Source organism: Equus caballus, chromosome 29 (genome assembly GCF_041296265.1).
Source record: "Equus caballus isolate H_3958 breed thoroughbred chromosome 29, TB-T2T, whole genome shotgun sequence".
NCBI classification, from domain to species: Eukaryota; Metazoa; Chordata; class Mammalia; order Perissodactyla; family Equidae; genus Equus; species Equus caballus.
In genome coordinates this window covers 31005427-31024061 of record NC_091712.1, presented here as the reverse complement: position 1 = coordinate 31024061, position 18635 = coordinate 31005427, and the positions used below count along the sequence as shown (strand labels likewise).

Below are 18635 nucleotides of genomic sequence, written 5' to 3'. Positions count from 1 at the left end.
ACGTTTAGAAAGTGTTGACATAGTTTAGTGTCTACATATAAAATGGCTGGAAGTGACCAAGATATCGATAGAATTTGTTGAGAAGACTGAGCTCTCACTGCACACATCCAACTACAAAGCATTTTACTACCACAAAGGACATGGTGAGGGTTCTTTCTGCCTCACTAGGAGCATGTGCGGGCTGTAACCAGTGGGGGGGCCCAGAATGGATCTCTCCGTGTGTGCTTTGGGGAAGTCTTGCTCTACTCAGAGTCGTTCATACTGGGAAGGTGCTTTGATCTTTGGCACCAAGATTATTGAATCTTAGATTTGGTTTTGCATGTTTTCATCTAGGATACATAGGGACCTCCGGAACACTCTAAGCCTTTATATATGTCTAGGCTTCAAAGTGTGAGCAATATACAACAGGAAGTGAAGGATTCATCCTACTGCTTACTGTAGGCCACAGGAAAAGCATTCTAGGCACTAAGTTCTTCTCATTGGGATTCATGAATGCCAGACAGAGAAGTGGTAAGTATTTCATTATCTTATGGAGTACGACCAATAAATTGATCTATATTGAATAGTTGATAAATATTAGAAGTCAAAATTAAATGTGTACATTAAATGTTCTGAATTCTAGTGAAATACAAATTAGAATAAAGTAATATTTGAAAAAAATTACCGAAATATTTTAAAATACTGAGAATTATGAAGGAAATGGTATATTTAGGTTGATGTAAATTAATCGAGTGCTCTTAAGAAACAATCTTATCAAGAATGACAAAAATCTTCATATGCTTTGACAAGGCAAGCTCATTCTTGTGAAGTTCTTTCGTTGAAATAAGCAAAACGAAGCTTCATCTATGAAAATATTCAATTTAATATTATTCTCAAATATGAATCTGTGAACAATTGTTCCCAATAAGAAGGAAAGAGTTAAACAAACAGTGGTCCACTAATTGAATAGAACATTGGGTAACTATTACGATAACATCGCATGAACACTATAAGTAGGAGGATGTAAAGTCCATGTCCCCTGAAGCTTTGAAATGGAATCAGATCACAAAAGTCCATGTTGCCCATAATTGGTACTGTGCACCTATATATTCATTCATTCATTCTGGAAATGTTTGTGAGCACCAGCTGTATAATAGGTGTTGGTGCTAGGCGTAGGAGACACAAAGGTGAAGGTGTGATTCTTGTTCTCATTAAAAGTCAGCCAAGCTGGAAAACAGTCATGCAAACAAAGGAGAAACGTGTAGTAATTCACAAAACACCATCGGAATACACAAGGAACCTTTGAGTTGGTCAAAGACATATGGGAGGGCTTCAGAAAGAGGCTAAGATTTATACGCGGACAAAATTTGAAAGGCAACATAGAGAAAATAAACCAGTTGTATAAGGGTAGAAGTATTAGAAATGACTTAAACTTTTAAACATGTTTATTGAGATTTAATTCACATACCATAAAACTCACCCATTTAAAGTGTACAATTCAATGTTTTTTAGTATATTCATGGAGTTGTACAAACATGAACCACAATCTGTCGAGAACATTTTCATCCTCCCGAAGGAGTGTCATATTTTAGCTCTTTCAAATTTCTTCCAATGTTAAACGTTTTTATAATAAAGAATCAAGGTGTAAAGACAGAAGCTTTTGATGTCTGCCATTGTGGGAAAGCTTTACAATGCTTGTGAAACAAACCACAAACACGTTATCGTGTCTTTAATTTTATTAGTGACAAGGTAAATAGATACATGAAAATCTTCACAGATATCTACAAGTATTTAAATAAAATAAGAAAAGAGTTGAGTTCAGAGTGGGATTTCAGTGGCGACTAGTCCATGTCGTTTACTTATAAAAATCTCCAAGTTTATAAAACTTGATTTGCCTATTTTTCCACATCTTAAAAACCAGCTGTGAGAATTTCAAGAGGGATATCTAAAATATACACAGACTCTAAGAGAAGCTTGGCATATGATGAATTATGAAAGTGATTGGCAATGCTATGAAAAGCAGATCCACTCAGTGCATTGTTAGAATATTCTCCACGTGGACGGATACTCAAGAACTGATGACTGGAGGTTCGCCTGACCTCAGTTGTTCCTCTTCCTCCATTTGCTTCCGCATCTGAAATGGCCGAGAGGGCCGTTGCGTGTGTGACCACCATCTGTGAAAGCCTGCAGGTAGCAGTGCCCATCCCTCTAGAGGGGGACCACTTTTGGCTGAGGCTGTGAGGAAGGTGTAGTTTGCCACTGAAGCCCTCATCCCTTGCTCTGTTCTGGGTCCCAGTCTTGCTCCTGGCATCTCTAGTTTCCTCCAGGTGTCTGTACAACCTGGCTCACAGGGGCCTACATTTATCTAGCACTAAAAGTTTCAAGTTCCTTCACAAATGTTAGCTTAAAAGGCATCAGGTGCATTTTCTCAGGGACCTTTTATGACCAAAAGTCCTGAGGAGGTAATCTCGATTGGCCAAAAGTCAGGCACGATGACAAGAGTTAGGGCATCATTTGGGGAGCCGAGAGACCTGTCTGGCATTTCTCCAAGCACATCATATGGATGCCACCTCCTTGTAATACCAGTCCTTCCTAGATGACTGACACCTAAGACCCCCAGAGGCTGGTGTGGGACTCTCAAACTCTTTGAGGCACGTGCAACTCTCACCCACAGTCAGCCACACACCCTGGGAGCCAGACTTCAGTTTCTGACAGACTCGAAACTGCTACCGTGACAGGATTTAATTCACAAGCAGGAAGACTAGAACCGCACCCGTGTATCCTTCCAGATGCCTTTCATTTGGTCTCCAGTGAAGCTCTGCAGATGTGGCCAAATGGCTGGTCTCCAGGTTAAGGCATGACAGAAAATTTAGTGTCTGTGAGTTTGGCTCATCTTTCAAATAAAGTGTGATTGTTGAAATTGGGATACAAATTTTCCAACTGCTTTGTAAACTTAAGGATTTTGGTCTGCTTGTTCTATCATACTTAATATTCAGGATATTAATTAAAAATAACTAATGCCAGTGTACATATGCTTGAGATACATAGGTCTATAAAATATTGCACATAAATATAAAATCTGCTCAGCATTTCTTCATAGTAATTTTTCATTGTCATAAAAAGATTACAAAACTTTGCAGACTATATGAACTTGGCTGGTCAGTTTTACTTCAAAAATAATTGTATTACACATGGTTATGCATTATTTACAAGAGTTTTATATATCAAGTTTTGTGATGGTTAAATTCAAGATGAAGGGAAAATAGCTTAAATCAAGATTACTTTCCAAAGTTATGTACTATAAAGGTTAGCAGTAAAAATGAATAGTAAAGATGGAAAAGGCAATTCTAAATAAAATCCTTAGGAGTCCGTTTTCTAGGTTCATCTCACATCTGCATAATTTTGTATTTCCTCCCTATTTATGTTTAACATGTCTTCTCAGTGTATGTAAGTTTGAGGTATAGTAGAGAAAATAGGTATTTAAAGCCAAGCTAAATATTGGTGTTGCTTCTTATAGATATTAAAAATGATATGTTTACCCATATTGTTAAATTGCCTCTTTATTAATGAACTTGAGAAATTTTATCATCACTTTTAAACACCCCACAGGGTCAAGAGTACCTTAAAATTTGTGTATTGCTAATTAAGCCAATGGAAAGATTTTTTTAATAAAAGGAAATATAAATGTAACTTTTTGCAAAGCTAAATTAAGCAGATGTGAGACCCTGGAAAGTGTGAATAAAAGTAATTTCAGGTAGAAGGCAGCAAGGTATTAAGTGAAACTGTCTCCTAATACCAATTTGCCTTGCCTTAACACTGTTGAAGTCCTGAAGAAACTGTTAAATGATCTATTCTGCACAAAATGGTTATCTTAGAAGGAAAGTTAGTGAGTGATTTTGAAAACCAGCTAACCAAATCTTAATTTCCAAATCCTCTAGATGACCAGAATGTCAGCCTAGAGAAATGGAAAATAAATAAATAAACTGTTATCCTCACTTACAAGATTATCTTTGTCGTTTCAAAAGTACTTTCACAGTACCAACAACATATGCTTGTCTCCCTGAGCCAGAACGTCAATAGAAATGTTTCTTTTTCATAGGGAGGTGTCAAATATTCCACTGGATACAGTAGTGTTGGAAGGTTCGGTCCTAGTTCACCTTCTAAATTCTATTGTAATTCAGACATTTCGTCTTTGCGATCTAAGTTGGATTGACCTGGAAAGAAACCTCAGCTCTCATACTCATTTCAAAGTGTATGCCAAATTCAGAATGACTTGAGCAAAAGAAATCTTCCATGATCGTCGATTGTTTCTACAGTGTGGAGGATGTTTCCTTTCCCAAGTTCCCAGGGTCACTGGTCTCCATGGCAACTTCTCCAAAGTGTGGCGGAGATGAGGTGATATTTTGGGGGGCCCTTCCATTTCCTGGGATGCTGGTAAGTATAGGAAAACCCTTATTTAACCCTTAAGCTCCTCCTTGTCTTTGTATAGTACCAGTGTTTGAGTTTTTGGGTCACTGGTTTTCCCTTTCATGCATCAGGGGTTTTCTCATTTGTCAGTTGTTCTCTGTCATTCATATCATCTTGGGGCGGTCTTGCTCTGTCAAAGAATCCACACTATGAAAAAGGAAAACAGGCCATAAAATCAAGTCATTCTGGGAATTTGCGAAACCTCTCTTTCTAAGAATTTTCACTTTATATATTTGCTAAGGAGCTCTCTGAATATAATCTGCCGAATTTTCCAAATTAGGAGGTGAAGGCAGAGTGTTCTTTGCCTGCAGAGAGGAATTCATTGCATAGGGCAGAATGTCTGGCTCCTTCCTCCTGCCATGTCACGGTAGTGGGAGAATGTCTCTGTTTTATACAAACCACTTATGGACCTTGCATATTTTCCTGGGATTACAGCAACACGGCCCAAGGGGTGCCTCTCTGCCTTTCTGCATGTTTTCTGGAGCCAGCAGCAGTGTTAACTGCTGACCAGGGAAGGGAGATTCTCCCCTGAAGTGTACTGGAGGCTCACTCTGGATGGATTATAGGAAGAAGTGAGGAGAGGATGCTTGCATATTCCTCTGCACTTGATAGAACATACGGTATATAGAGGAAAATTAGATTGGTCATTCATTTCAATCCAAGAACATCTTAGTAACTTTCCAAAGATCAACCAGCAACTCAGGGCAGAGGTGATCAGAGAATCTCCATCCTTCTGAATTTCAAAGTAGTATTTGGTTTAGGAGAATATATCTTTTCCTGGAATCCTGGAACCTAAATTCTTATTTATTGTTTCTTAAGTTGGATGGCTTAGAACTATCAAGTCGTCTTTCTTTCCTAGTGCAATAATCTGTCAATTGGCACATATCATTGCCTCACTTATGGAAATAAAGTTACTATAAATGACAGAATAACACAAGTCTCTAAAGGTAGAATACACAGTAGACTATGTGGGCTCAGGATGGCACAAAACAGCTGATAATGATCGGGAAAGCCATTATTTAACTTACAAGGCAAGGTTTTCTCAGTTTATTAAGCATGCTGTGCATTGTTTTAAAATAAAAATACACTATGATTTTCGAGAACCACAACAATAGTGGTTAACTAAGATGTGACTGGATTAATTACTCTTATAGTCACATAAGTGTGACATCGTCTCTATTTCGGAATGGAAAGCTCTGTGAAATTTGGCAGTCATGTTGGTTTGGGGACCAGAAATTAACCCCTATTCTAGAATTTTAGAACAAACTTCAGTAAAACACATCAAAAAGTAAGTTAAAGCTTCCTAATGAAGACAGACTAATTAGCAAGACTAAAAAACAAGTCCAAGAATATTATAACATGCATGATCTATTTGGTCTAATTGATAGTCCAAGTGAAAAAATCAGAATTGACCTGTAGTAATTGCGTCTGTGTAGAGTTTGTAAAGAAAATTCTCAAAGAATTGATGATAGAACCAGGTCAATAAAAAGCTTAAGATCTTGGTTAATTAAACAAGAAAAAGAAGTCTTCATAATAACATTATCACTCCAACCATACTGGAGAGATCACAGGTCTTAGTTAATAAAATCTAAGTCTTTACATATTTGTTTACAAGAAAATCCAAGATGAAAGCAACATTAAACACTCTCAGTCTTCTTAAATGTCAGCTACACAAGCACATAGAGTTTGCCAAAGCAAACAAGACATAATTTTCCCTTTATGTCCTTTAGACTGTTAAAAATTCCTAAATCATGCCTCTAGCATTGTCTTTTGAAATTCCTTGGTATATCCTTCTAAATTTCCTCAGCGGCCTCTCCACTCAAAAGGAAAAAGAAAAGAAAGAAACTTACCTTCCATAAAGCTAAGGTCAAAATGGCCAGAACCAACAATCCAAGAAGTATTGCTAGTATTATTACCCATAACGGGATGGAGAAGGAAACATTTGGGGTTGCCCAAATAACTGATGTCTTAATCTGAAACGGAAAAGAAAGCAAATGAGCTGTACTTTGAAAACCATTTGGCGAAATAAAGCAGTAATTACCAATATAACACTGGGGGGTAGTTCTGAAAGGATCCATATAATAATTGAAGTCATCCCAGGGGAGATTGGAGGGGGTTACAGCACTTGGACATGGAGTCTTAAAAAGCAGCATATTCCCAGGTGGAAAGTCTAGTTGGAAGTTGGTGGGTGTTTGACTTATAACAGCACAGAAACCCTCCACTAGAATTGAGGTGGACCAGAAACCAACAAGGTGGAAATGAATGACCTTAAAATTGGGAAGGACCTTTTATGGCAACAATGGCTAAAAGTAGACCCTACAAAAGGCCAAGTTGGTCCCAAAAGGCTGACACATGTTTCTCTACAGGACTGAGCTGACATCATTGAGAGGTGAACTTGTGAACAACCTCAGACTGTTGGATGTGTAAGAAGGTTGGAATCATCTAATCCAACCCCCCATTTTACAGATGAGAAAACTGAGTCCCAGAGGGGCTAAGTGATTCATACAACTAACGAGCATCACCGCCTCTTTATCCCTAGGTTCTGTGCTCTATAAATGAAGGATAGCCCAGAGTGTGAGGCTAGCCATCTTGCGTTTTATGGAAGTAACTGCAGGGAGCCAAGTGAAAGCTAATTGTCCTGATGCTGCCTTCGACCCTAAATCCAATTTTCAGATGCTCCTGGAACTCACTTCATTGCCCACTGTTGCAAGGGAATTGGAGGAGAATGAGACCTCCTCAGCAGGACTGCATGCTCAGTGTCTATGAACCACCCCTGCCCTAAGTGGGCAGAAGATGTGTTCCTATTGCCTATGTGCTGAGGGCCTTGCCTCTGGAGACCCAGACAGCAAAGAAGCTGTAGACCCTCAAACCAAACCAAGGAGAGACAAGAAAAGAGAAATAGAAACATTCATGGATCCAAAATGTTATTCACCAAGGTAGGACTATCTGGTTTTGAGAGAAGTAAGCATTATCTCAGCTAAACTGGTCCAAGCATTCCTCATTTTAATTGCATTGGTTGGAAGGCTCATCAGTCCAGTCCTGACACATGCTCAAGGACCCTAGGCCACCGTTCTCTAATCCACCAGTCAGGAGAGGACGAACTCATGATGAAGGTTGGAGGCTCTGGAACTTTCCACAGCTGGAAATATATGGGTGTTTTCACAGTCGGCACCCTGGTATCGGGCCCTGACCATGCTCGATTCTTTGCTTCTGCCTTCTTGACTAGATTTGAGCATCCTGCCTATACTCTTGTCAGCCCATCAGGGTTTTTATCGCTCCTTCCTCTTGGTCCACTTCTCCTATGCAGCGGATATACTGATGACTTGACTCACTTGATTCTGCAGTCTTGAATATCATTTATATCCAGAATTAATGGCATCCACAATAGTGAGACTGCTAGGCATTCCACATAGGTAACCGTGCCAGGGACTTCATTCATGCTCTTGATGAGAAAAAGGCCGAGTGTTACCACTATACTTTCTTCCTCTGCCTGTTAACCTTCCTTGCCAGCTTTGTCCCTATTCCATCGGACATATCAGTAGGAAGCGTGTCATTCCATGACCACAATGGGATTACACTCACCCTGCTTGCCACAGTTTAAGGACAGGACGTGTGGTACGTATACTGAAGAAATGCATTGCAAGGACCCAAAGCCATCACAATGCCACCCAGGTTCCCCAGGCTAAGTCATTTATTCTAAAATGATCCTTTGAGTGTATGTAGCTACATGAGCAAGTCACGGTCTAGATAACTTCCCCATCACTTCTCTTTATATCCTTCTCCTTTAGTGAATTACATCTGATAACATGTATGAAATCAGGGCTCAATCCTCACATCGTAAGGTGTTCAGAGAAAGCACATGAAGCGGTATTATAAAATGATCCTGATGTTACCGGAAGCGGACTGACACAGTTTTGGTAATGAGAATTTCAGAATTTTGGAACTACAAGGGACAGCAGTGATCATGTATTCACGGGCCAGTTACAATGACCCAGGAAAGAGAAAATCTGGAGCCATGAACAATTATGAGGTTTCTTATAACTGCTTCTTCTCCCTAACCTCTTAAGTCCACTGAGGAAACCACATTAATTTCAGTCTATATTTTGTGCGCGTGTTAGAGATTGCCGCAATTTACCGACAGGTAATTTACGGTAAGATAAGCAACAGATGCTTCTCAATCATCCCTCTCCTGATTTATCTAATTAATTCTTAAGTCACTTCCAGCTGCTTCATGTTAAACATAGGAAACCGTTCTAGTTTTGTAAGTTAAAAAAAAAAAAGCTAAAGAAGTTGAAATAAGGGCCCTAGAGTGTTCAAATCATTAGTTTACTAAAAAGGAATGGAATGGAATGAGAGAATACCCACTGAGCACTTTGCTGGGTTCTTTTGCCACTTGGCTATTGCAGGTTTTGATGAATTGTCTATAAAACTGGTCTATCTGTAGAACAAGCAGAGGAGGTCACTTACAAAGACCTAATGATGATATCTCAAGGGGTTTTTGCAACAGTGAAGGAAAAGTACAAATAAAACATTAAATTGACCAGGATATGCTGATTAGGTTCCCTTGAAGCAGAAAACAGCTTTGTAGATAGGGCTGCAAAATCTACCGGCTTTTTATTTGCATTTGCTTCCAAAGATTCTGACAGCAGAGCTCACAACAGTCTAGGGGCAGATGATCACGACTGTCCTTTTGAGTCCCCCAAATTCTGAAATTTTCGTATTCAAAACTGTTGTCGGTCTGCTTCCAGTAACATTACGTTCATTTAAAAGATACCACTTCATACTCTTTCTCTGAGTACTTGAATGTGTTAGGATTATGCACGTCATACACGTTTCCTATAAGTCATCTTATGTAGTTAACTAAGAGGAAGGGACGTAAAAAGTTTTAAAGGAAGGCAAACTCAGAGCGACTTTCCTCCTGTGCCTGCATTCTGCAATCTTTGCCTGCTGCCTTTAGGACATCCATGTGGCACTGAGGGTACCCAATCTTCTCAATCTAAAATGGGTGCAGCTGCAGGGACCATCCTTCGTCCTTGGTGTTTTCCTAAACATCTAGGCTTTTCGCTGCATAGTCAAGAAGTCACTGTAGTAAGGATAGAGGAAATACAGAAAACCAACAACAGTGCCCTGAGCATGCCTTCAGATTTCCAGTGCAGGGGAGCTAGATGGATGTTGCTGGAAAGAGGTGGACAAAGAGTCAAGTGTAATACCTCATTGGAAGAGGGATATATGTCTTGGAAAGAGAGGTCTTTCTGAGAACACATTGACCAGGGAGTCATGTGATGTATTCATGTCTGTAAATGGCAATGGGGCATTTCATCTGCTAGTGGAAACAGGTAAAGCAAAGTTTTTCCTGATACTTGATGCTGTATATAAATAAACTAGAAACTTCAACTGTATAGGCAAGCTTAAAAGGAAAATACTCATTGATCACTTTTATGGGACCAAAGTTTATTTAAATCTGTATTAGTGCTGCGGAAATTGCAGAATGGTTTTGGGAAAGCTTGGCCAAGAAATAAAATGTTGAAAAATACCAAAGCTTTGTTCTTCCTAATATTTATATTTGTCTTGCTGCTCATTTTGACAAGCCCACAAGAAGCTTAGATTATCCATTGGATAATAAATAATAGAAAATAGGTTTCATTTTTAGAGTTTCTAATGACTAAATACTGATTTATAGTAAAAAATTTTCATTCATTTCAATAAGATTTATTAAACACTCTATGATCTCTGAAGTTCTGTAGGTATTATCATCAGCTCCAAGCTGGAATCTTCTCTAACCCTGCTCTATATCAATGCTGTCCAACAGAAATATAATGCAAGTCACATGTGTAACTTAAAATTTTACGGTAATCAATTAAAAAGGAGTAAAAAGAAACACGGGGCATTAATTTTAATAGTATATTTTATTTAACCCTAAATATGAAAATTATTTCAACATGCAATTGAGATAAGACTATTCATAAGATGGTTTACATTCTTTTTTTATTTTTACTAAGTCTCCAAAATCCAGTGTGTATTTTACCCTTGCAGCAGATAACAATGGCTAGATTTTTCAATGGCTAAAGTAGAATGTAGTCTTATCAAAACAATCAAGCTCTGTTTAATGGAAAAAGTATTTATGTGGCTACAGTTTTATTTACATTGAAATGAGTTAAAATGAAATACAATGACTAGTTCAGTTCTTCAGTCACACTAGCCACATTTCAGGCACTCACTATCCACATGTGGCAAGGAGCTACCATATTGGACTGCACAGCTCTAGAACATAATCACATACAATGGTGTCAAAGCCAAATTACTCAAGTCCTTCTTTATAAGACCCATTCATCAACAAGGTGGTCAAGGCAGAAGATGGGGTATATTTTGGACTAAAGGATTTCTTTAAGAACACAGGCTTGTGATTACATATTTCAACTGCCTTGAGAAAGAAGGGTAATGTTGAGTAACTGAAGGACTTAAAATTTAGGGAGAAAAACTCAATTGCATGCCAACTAATCAACGAACTATTTTAATTGATTTTTGCGTATCAAGATCCTGTAGCTATTTAAAGAAACAGTATAAAATTTCAACAATTCAAATTTTATAATTAGCTGCAATTTGGGGAAGTGGGATCCATAAATTGTAAGCAGTTCATATTTTCTTAAAGTGATGTTTAATGGAGAACATTTAATCTTACCTTCATCATGTCATAAATCTTGTTGTTCTTTATTAGGGTCGAAAGACCATAAATAAATCTTTAATATGCCTACATTTTATCATTGACATTTATGATATGTTTTTGTATATTTTGACAAAATACCAAAGTAGAAGGAAAAAGCTCCCTTGTATTTGCAACTAATGTATTTGTAATTAATGTTGACATCTGTATTTATGTATCACAAAATCTTGTGTAAACATACTTCAGTGGGGTCACAAGAATGTTTCAAATAAATGTACCAAGACACTCTACCTACAGTGCTATTTAGAACCAAATAATAACATAAAGTGGACCAGCTGAACACACATTTTTACAGCATTTAAATAGCCCCTCTGAGATAAGCAATCCCTATTAAGTTTGAACCCAAAACAATTGTTTAATATAAGAATTCCATTTTAAGGTCGTGATGTTTTACTAACAATTCTGAAAATCAAATGGATTCCCAGTGCATGTATGAGTTTTCAAATAAGGATTCTCAGAAAATATTTTATAATAACTACCTTTGAGTTATAGTAGACAATAATATTCTCTTCCGGATGTAAGTGAAGGAATTCTGCTTTAGTTGCATGACCCAGAAATGCCAAAGTTCATTGGTAAGTAAAAAAAGTGTTCAAATAACTGAATAATTTTTTTCTGCTGCGCTGTAATGATTCTGTGTTCAGTCACATCTCTTTGCATCATACAACCTTACTCTCACCTCTGAACATGACAAGAGTCACATCGAAAGGAGTTCTTTTGTTACAAACACAGACCCTATGCAAGCAGCAGATAAGGATTGCTATTGTCTTCAATAGGTAAAGCTTAGGTAGGGCTCAAGAAATGGTTGAATTATGACCATGTTGAAAAGAGGACAAATAAACAAACCACCCCACACAAGGACCTACGAAAACAAGCAAATATTGAGTCTCACTACAAAATAAGGAACGGAGTGACTATCTCCAGTGGCGGAGTATAAATTCGAACTCTGATGATTCTCAAACTCCCTATTCCAATGGATTCTACCGCCTTAAAGCAATTCCCTTCTGCTGGGCTCTTTTCAAGATAATGACAAGACCTTTGAGAAGAACTGTCTATAAAAAATGTCTGCCAGCTCCAAGTAGAGTTCTTCCAAACCAAGCCACAGAAAAATCGTTGCCCTGTAGTGCCTAGCTAATCTCCTACTGGCACGATCTTCTCCAGTTAGTCAGGTATTATTGGCAGACCTGAAAGCATGTCCATCCCTAAACGTTTTTCCAATAACCTTTCCAGAAATGGTGTGGTAAATCATCTACATGAGATAATAAGACTTTTTAAAAAATGCAGTAACAAGGGTGCTGGGTATGGGGAAAGCATGTATCTGGTATTTCACGGATCTTTTGAGTTGAGTTGAGAACAGCAGGCTGTCACCTGTGGCCAGTATAGAAAGATGCAATAAGGTTGATGGAATCAACTGTAACATATGTTTCTGTTATGGAACATATGCTCACAGAAAACAAAAGGGCCCAGATTTATCTCCCTGAGAGCCACAAGCCTTTGAACCTCTTTGGAGGAACATTCAATATTAAAAACCCAAAGCCTCTGTTTTCTAAGTGGAACATAAATCCAAATGACAGAAGACATCTCATGAGAGAGAGGAGAGATAAAAGAAGAAAGATGTGGCAGTGCTTGCCTTCGAATGCCACCAAAGTTCACTGAAATATTTTGACTGCAAATCTATCGACATTTTCAACTTGGGCTCACTCGATTTAGCCAGAGAAGGTAAGACGTTTGGGGAGGGTTACTATTATTGAGGTTTGAGATTTACCTTGTTCCAGGTACAAGGCTAGGGCTTTGTATACATAATTGTATTAATCTTCTTAACAATTCTTCCAGGTGAATATGGTGAACAACCTCAGCAAAGCAGCGCGAGCTCCCAGGTTTCCTGGTTAGAGCGGGGTGGAGCCAGGATGAAGCCCAAGAGAATCTGTCTTGAAAGCTGCGGGGTTTCCTCTGTGCTGCCTGCCTGTGCTAGATGTTCTCTACCCTAGTTTCACTGCAGAATCATCACTGGTAGCACAGTGCCAGCGCCCCACGCCAGACATACTCAATCTTGATTACTTGGGGTGAGGTTTTAGCACGTATCTATCTTTAAAGTCACATGAGTGATGATTCTTTGCACACTCAAGGCTGAAAATCACTAATCAACAGGTTAATTTAAATTATTAAAAGCAGATTAGATTACAAAGAGTAAATATTTCCAATTATGTTTCAAGACCTCGGCTGATAAGAAGTGACCATAGTATCAACTAATACATCATCCAAGGTGGTGCTTCTCAAACCTTACAGGGCACATCATGCTCTGAGGATTTTGATTAAACGAAGATTCTGACTCAGCACATCTGGAGTGAGGCCTCTTTCTGAATGAACGTCTAGCATTTTCTTAGGTGATGCCGACACTGCTGGTCTGCAAACTGTACTTTGATGAACAAGGACCTGGGGACCAGTGTTCAAGCGGGGGTTGTAAATATCTATGGAATGACTATGCAATGAAGGTGTAAATCTAATATTGTTTGCTACAGCCCTGGCTGCTGCAATCACTTTCACTGCAAAGGTGGAATTTCGGTGACTATGCCTGCTCATCCCCTGTCATCCATTCTCCACTTCGTTCTGCATGGCCTTGTCAGGTTGCTGATGATGTCAGCAATTGTACTGTGAAGATATTTATGTGTCGCTAATGTGTAAAGCTTCAAATTTTTCTTTTTGAGGAAGGTTAGCCCTGAGCTAACATCACCACCAACCCTCCTCATTTTGCTGAGGAAGACCGGCCCTGAGCTAACATTCATGCCCATCTTCCTCTAATTTAGATGTGGGATGCCTGCCACAGCATGGCTTGACAAGCAATGCATAGGTCCACACCCAGGATCCGAACCTGCAAACTCTGGGCCACCAAAGCTGAGTGCGTGAATTTAACCGCTACGCCACTGGCCAGACCCCTCAATTTTTTAAAAATAACATTTCATTTAAATTAAGCTCATACTATATAGGAAAGATGACTGTGCATGGTCATGGGGCTGGTCCGTGGCAACATCCCTAAGGAAGAGAATCCTCTCTCCTCACGTCGCTCATTGAACTGTCTTTAGAATTCAACCATCAGTACAATTTCCTTACAACCATCGTCGCTATCTGCACTTCTTTCCAACACAATGGCTTGATTAAAAAATGGTATTAGTCCTGTCCTGTGATTTTTGGGGGAAAAGTTTAAAAATTTGATCAAATGAAACTAAGAAATTTCCAGACTGAAATAAGAAAATAGTGATCTGGAGAGGAAGCAATTAAACCTAGCATAAGCCAAACAGTGATTTAAAACATAATTATTTCCATGCAATTATTTGTGCCTATATATTTTTAAGGTACTCACTGCCATGCTTCCTTCTGGAAGTTTTGCTGGCTGATCTCTATAAGGCATCTTCTTAACTTCAAAGGACACCAGGGATGCAAGAGAATAGGGATCATTTTTCCTCTGAAATTAAAAATGTTTATTCAAATTTATTCCACGTAAAGCTTTTAAACATTATACTGGCAGCTACGCAATTGTTTTCAGTGTTGATATTTTCCACAGCCTGCACGGGACTGCTTCATCCATCCTGGTGGACAGACCACATGAATGGACAATGAATGAAAACGTCAGAGGTTTTGGTTGTTCCATCCCCACCCCCCAATCTACCCATTAGATAGCACCTTATAAAAGGTTTAGCTCTTTCGATTATGGAATCAGACCCCCTCTGCCATTCACTAGATTAGGAAGTTCAGGAAGTTGCAAGAGAAGGTAGTGATATTAAGTGAGGGCTGCAGCTCATGATAAGGGACTACTGACATGCTCTCGCCTCTGCTATTTAATTCAGTGATGCAAATCGACAGTCTGGGGCCTGATGAAACTCAGGGGTAGGAACCCAGCCTGTCAATCATATAACTCATAGCTGGCTCTGCTCTTTATTTTAACTGATTCTCCAAAACCAAGGTTCCTTCTACCCTTCTCAGAGAATAGGAAAAAGCTTTTTTTCTTTTTTCATTTTTCTAAGATGGGCTGGAGCACCAAGGAATGGGAAATGTGAGGTATTAAACTATGATAGGCTGAGTGGGCATCAGAAATACACCAGTCCTGTGGTTGTAGGTCAAAGGCATGACACAGGTAAGTATTTATTTCATGAAAAACAATTAAGAACAGAGTCAAATTACTGGTTCCATGTTCAAAGTTGAATGCTTTCAGCCACGCTTGTTCATAATGACTATATTATTCTTATGTTAGAAAAACGATCTCTTCCATAGAGCGATCTACTCCTGTAATAGCAATCACTGCCACACTGTAGGCAGTTTAGGATTGAGAAAGCAGCTGGAGTTAACATCCCTTGACAATATTCTTGGACTGTCAACCTGCCCCTGCGAGCTATTAATCCTCAGAAAATGCCTAATTCCTCTGTGATGGCTGCATCATTTAAACCGTGGTTTGCAGCCCACCGGCTGCCTCTGTTAGGTAATTTAGCACAATGATTTGCTTATGGTCACGGTACTAATAAAAATAACATTTTGGTAACGAATGGCATGGAGAGCGAGGCTTTTGAATCAGTTAAATACTCAGTGCGGCTGATAACGTCACAAGCTCTCCTACTCCCATCTTCCCGCAGGTTAATTCCTTATCAATAGTTATCCTTAACCACATATCCATCTTATGCAGCCCATGTATAAATACTGATCATTTACCAGAAAGAAAGCCTTGAGAGATGACCAGACCTAAGCAATTCCTGGTAAAACTTTAAGGGGTAAAGGAGGTTGCTGTTTCAAGCAACAGTCACAGAAAAGGGCGTCATTTAGGATTACTCAAAATAAAACCCTTTTCTGACCAGTTTGTATGCTCACCAAGAGGACAGAAACAAACATAATACAGCAAATCATGTCAACCAAGAATTGTAAACATTCTAGCCCGGATTAGGAAGGCAGAAAATGTTTACCTCCTTCTGAGTTGCATGACAAAACTATTAAGGACCTCCGATACATAGTATATTCTTTGAGAGAGAGAGTTGGCAATAATGCACTCCTCGCTGGCAGTCAGCTTTCAAGACTGGAATAAGCAGAAACGGCGGATGTACAGAAATGTGGGCTATGGCCGCGGGTAAACACTCGGTGACTTGAGCCACTCTATCTTGTATCTTTGCCAGTGGCACTTGGCTTCAGACGTCTCTGCAGCTTGTTCTGGTCTGGCTCTATTCGTACTAAATTACTTATTGTTTGCAAAGTCCCTCAATGGCTATTGACATCTTCCAGACTCACTCAGTCTTCTTTAACAGGAAAATGAAGATGCAATTTTCAGTCTACAGGCCTTCTACTGGAATAGATGCTATGCCTAGACCTGACACATGCCGTATAAAACAAGCATTTTTCCCTTGACTGTGGTGTCATAATGATTTTAGTCCTGCTTTATTGAAAAGTTGTCCTCCCTCATTTCAGTAGGATGTGATGTCCAAAGAAATGGGAGGGATGTATGGTTATCATTTAGATTGCGTGGATTTGGGAATTCAGTAAAACTCCTCTCCCCAACAATTAGATAAGAAGTAACAGCCAAAGAGCAGAGTGACCTTGAGCAAATGATGGAAATGCAAGTGGTCCCTGCCTCATAGTTGGCATTCCATAAATATTTGTTGAATGAATGAGTAATGGTTTAACTAAAAAAAAGAAATCAAATAAATTGTGCACTACACTTCTCCTTAGGTTAGTGGTTCAAAATTGAGGGTGGTTTTGCACCCAGGGGACATTGGCAATGTCTGAAGACATTTTTGGTTGTCGCAGCTGGCGGCGGTTGCTACTGGCATCCAGTACCACTGACAGAGATGCTGCTACACATCCTGTAATGCACAGGACAGCCCTCACAGCAGAATTATCTGATCTGAAATATTAACAGTGTGGAGGTTGAGGAAACTCTACCTTACGTTCAAAAAAAAAAAAAAAAAGCAAAAAGAAAAGGTTTCACAGTAACCTTCTAAAAAACAACTAATTTTCCTCCTATTTATTTTAGAAGCAAAATTAAATAAGATTTGTGAGACTATAGAAGTATTTTGGATCAGCAAACATGAACATTTAGAGATGCAAAATTCTATACTTATTAGCTAGACTCAAAAGGATTTTACCATTTGATTTTTTATGGCAAATGAACCAAATGAATTTTTTTAGTAGTTAAAATAAGAGTATAAATGTACAGACTTCGTAGGAGTTTAATTTAGGTTTTCTTTTCCTGAATTCTTCTCAAACAACAAAGTCACAACACAGTAGTCTTATTTAAATAAATAGCTTTTTCCAAATGGAAAAATTCATCTGCTTAGTATAAAAGAGATTTTAAGTTTTAAAATGCACACAATCAATGGAATTATCTGTGGCAGTGGGGGATGCCAAGGTACAGACGGGCCAAAGCAACAAGGAATCTACACATTACACGTACCTGGAACTTTACTGAGATGCCATCCTGGCTGGAGCCCAGGCTGTGAGATCACCAGATAAGAGGAACTTTCTAGGACAATCTCCCTTTTCCCTTCTAAATTGATTTATAGTTTTATTTTTCTGGGCATATGACTTGAATTGTGTTCTTGTACTCACCATCATTTCACTAACTAATATTGACAGAGGAACTATTATTCTATAGCAGTGGGCTAAAGAGATTTGCTTGCATCTAAGTTACTCTCTGAAAGTCTTAGGGACTTGAGGTATTTAAATTGTCTTTACCTAAAATATGGTGTATATATACATATATACATACACACCCATACAAGTACATCCAATGGAATATTAATCAACCATAAAAAAGGAAGAAATCCTGCCACTTCCGACAACATGGATGGATCTTGAGGGCATTATGCTAAGTGAGATAAGTCAGACAGAGAAAGACAAATACTGTATGAACTCACTTATATGTGGAATCCAAAAATTCCAAACTCATCGAGAATAGAATGGTAGTTGCCAGGGACTCAAGGATGAGGGAAATGGGGAGATATTGGTCAAAAGGTGCAAACTTTCAGCTGTAGGATAAATGAATTCTGGGGATCTAACGTACATGGCGATTATAGTTAACAATAGTGCGTTAGATACTTAAAAGTTGTTAAGAGAGTAGATCTTAAAAGTTGTCACCGCACCCACACAAAAAAAGTAATAACTGAGGGGATGGAGGTATTTGCTAACATTATTGTGGTGATCATTTTGCAATGCATGCATGTGTCTAATCACCACATGGTGCACCTTAAACTTACATATGTTATATGTCAATCATGTCTCAGAAAAGCTGGGGAAAAAAATTGTCTTCACCTGATGGGAAAGATGACCTGCTAATCTTGGCTTAACTCCACAGAACTTTCTGATTAAAAAATTTTTAAAAATTTAAAAGTTAAAAAAATTTAATTTAAAATATTTTTAAAGCTTAAAAATTAAATATAAAAAATTTAAAAATAAAAAATAGAAAAATTTTGAAAATTTAAAAATCATTAGGAAAAAA

General features: G+C 38.5%; 1 protein-coding gene across 1 annotated transcript in view; it reads right to left on the bottom strand.

Moving 5' to 3' along the window:
- Positions 1-844: 844 nt before the first annotated feature.
- Positions 845-18635, bottom strand: part of ITGA8 (integrin subunit alpha 8) — a 165594-nt gene continuing 147803 nt past the window's right edge. Inside the window, exons 28-30 of the mRNA XM_001916359.5 lie at positions 14523-14624; positions 6297-6419; positions 845-4593 (exon numbers count right to left, since the gene is read on the bottom strand). Of these exons, the coding sequence (XP_001916394.1) occupies positions 4507-4593; positions 6297-6419; positions 14523-14624 (312 nt within the window). The 3' untranslated portion in view covers positions 845-4506. The remainder of the gene's footprint in view (positions 4594-6296; positions 6420-14522; positions 14625-18635) is intronic.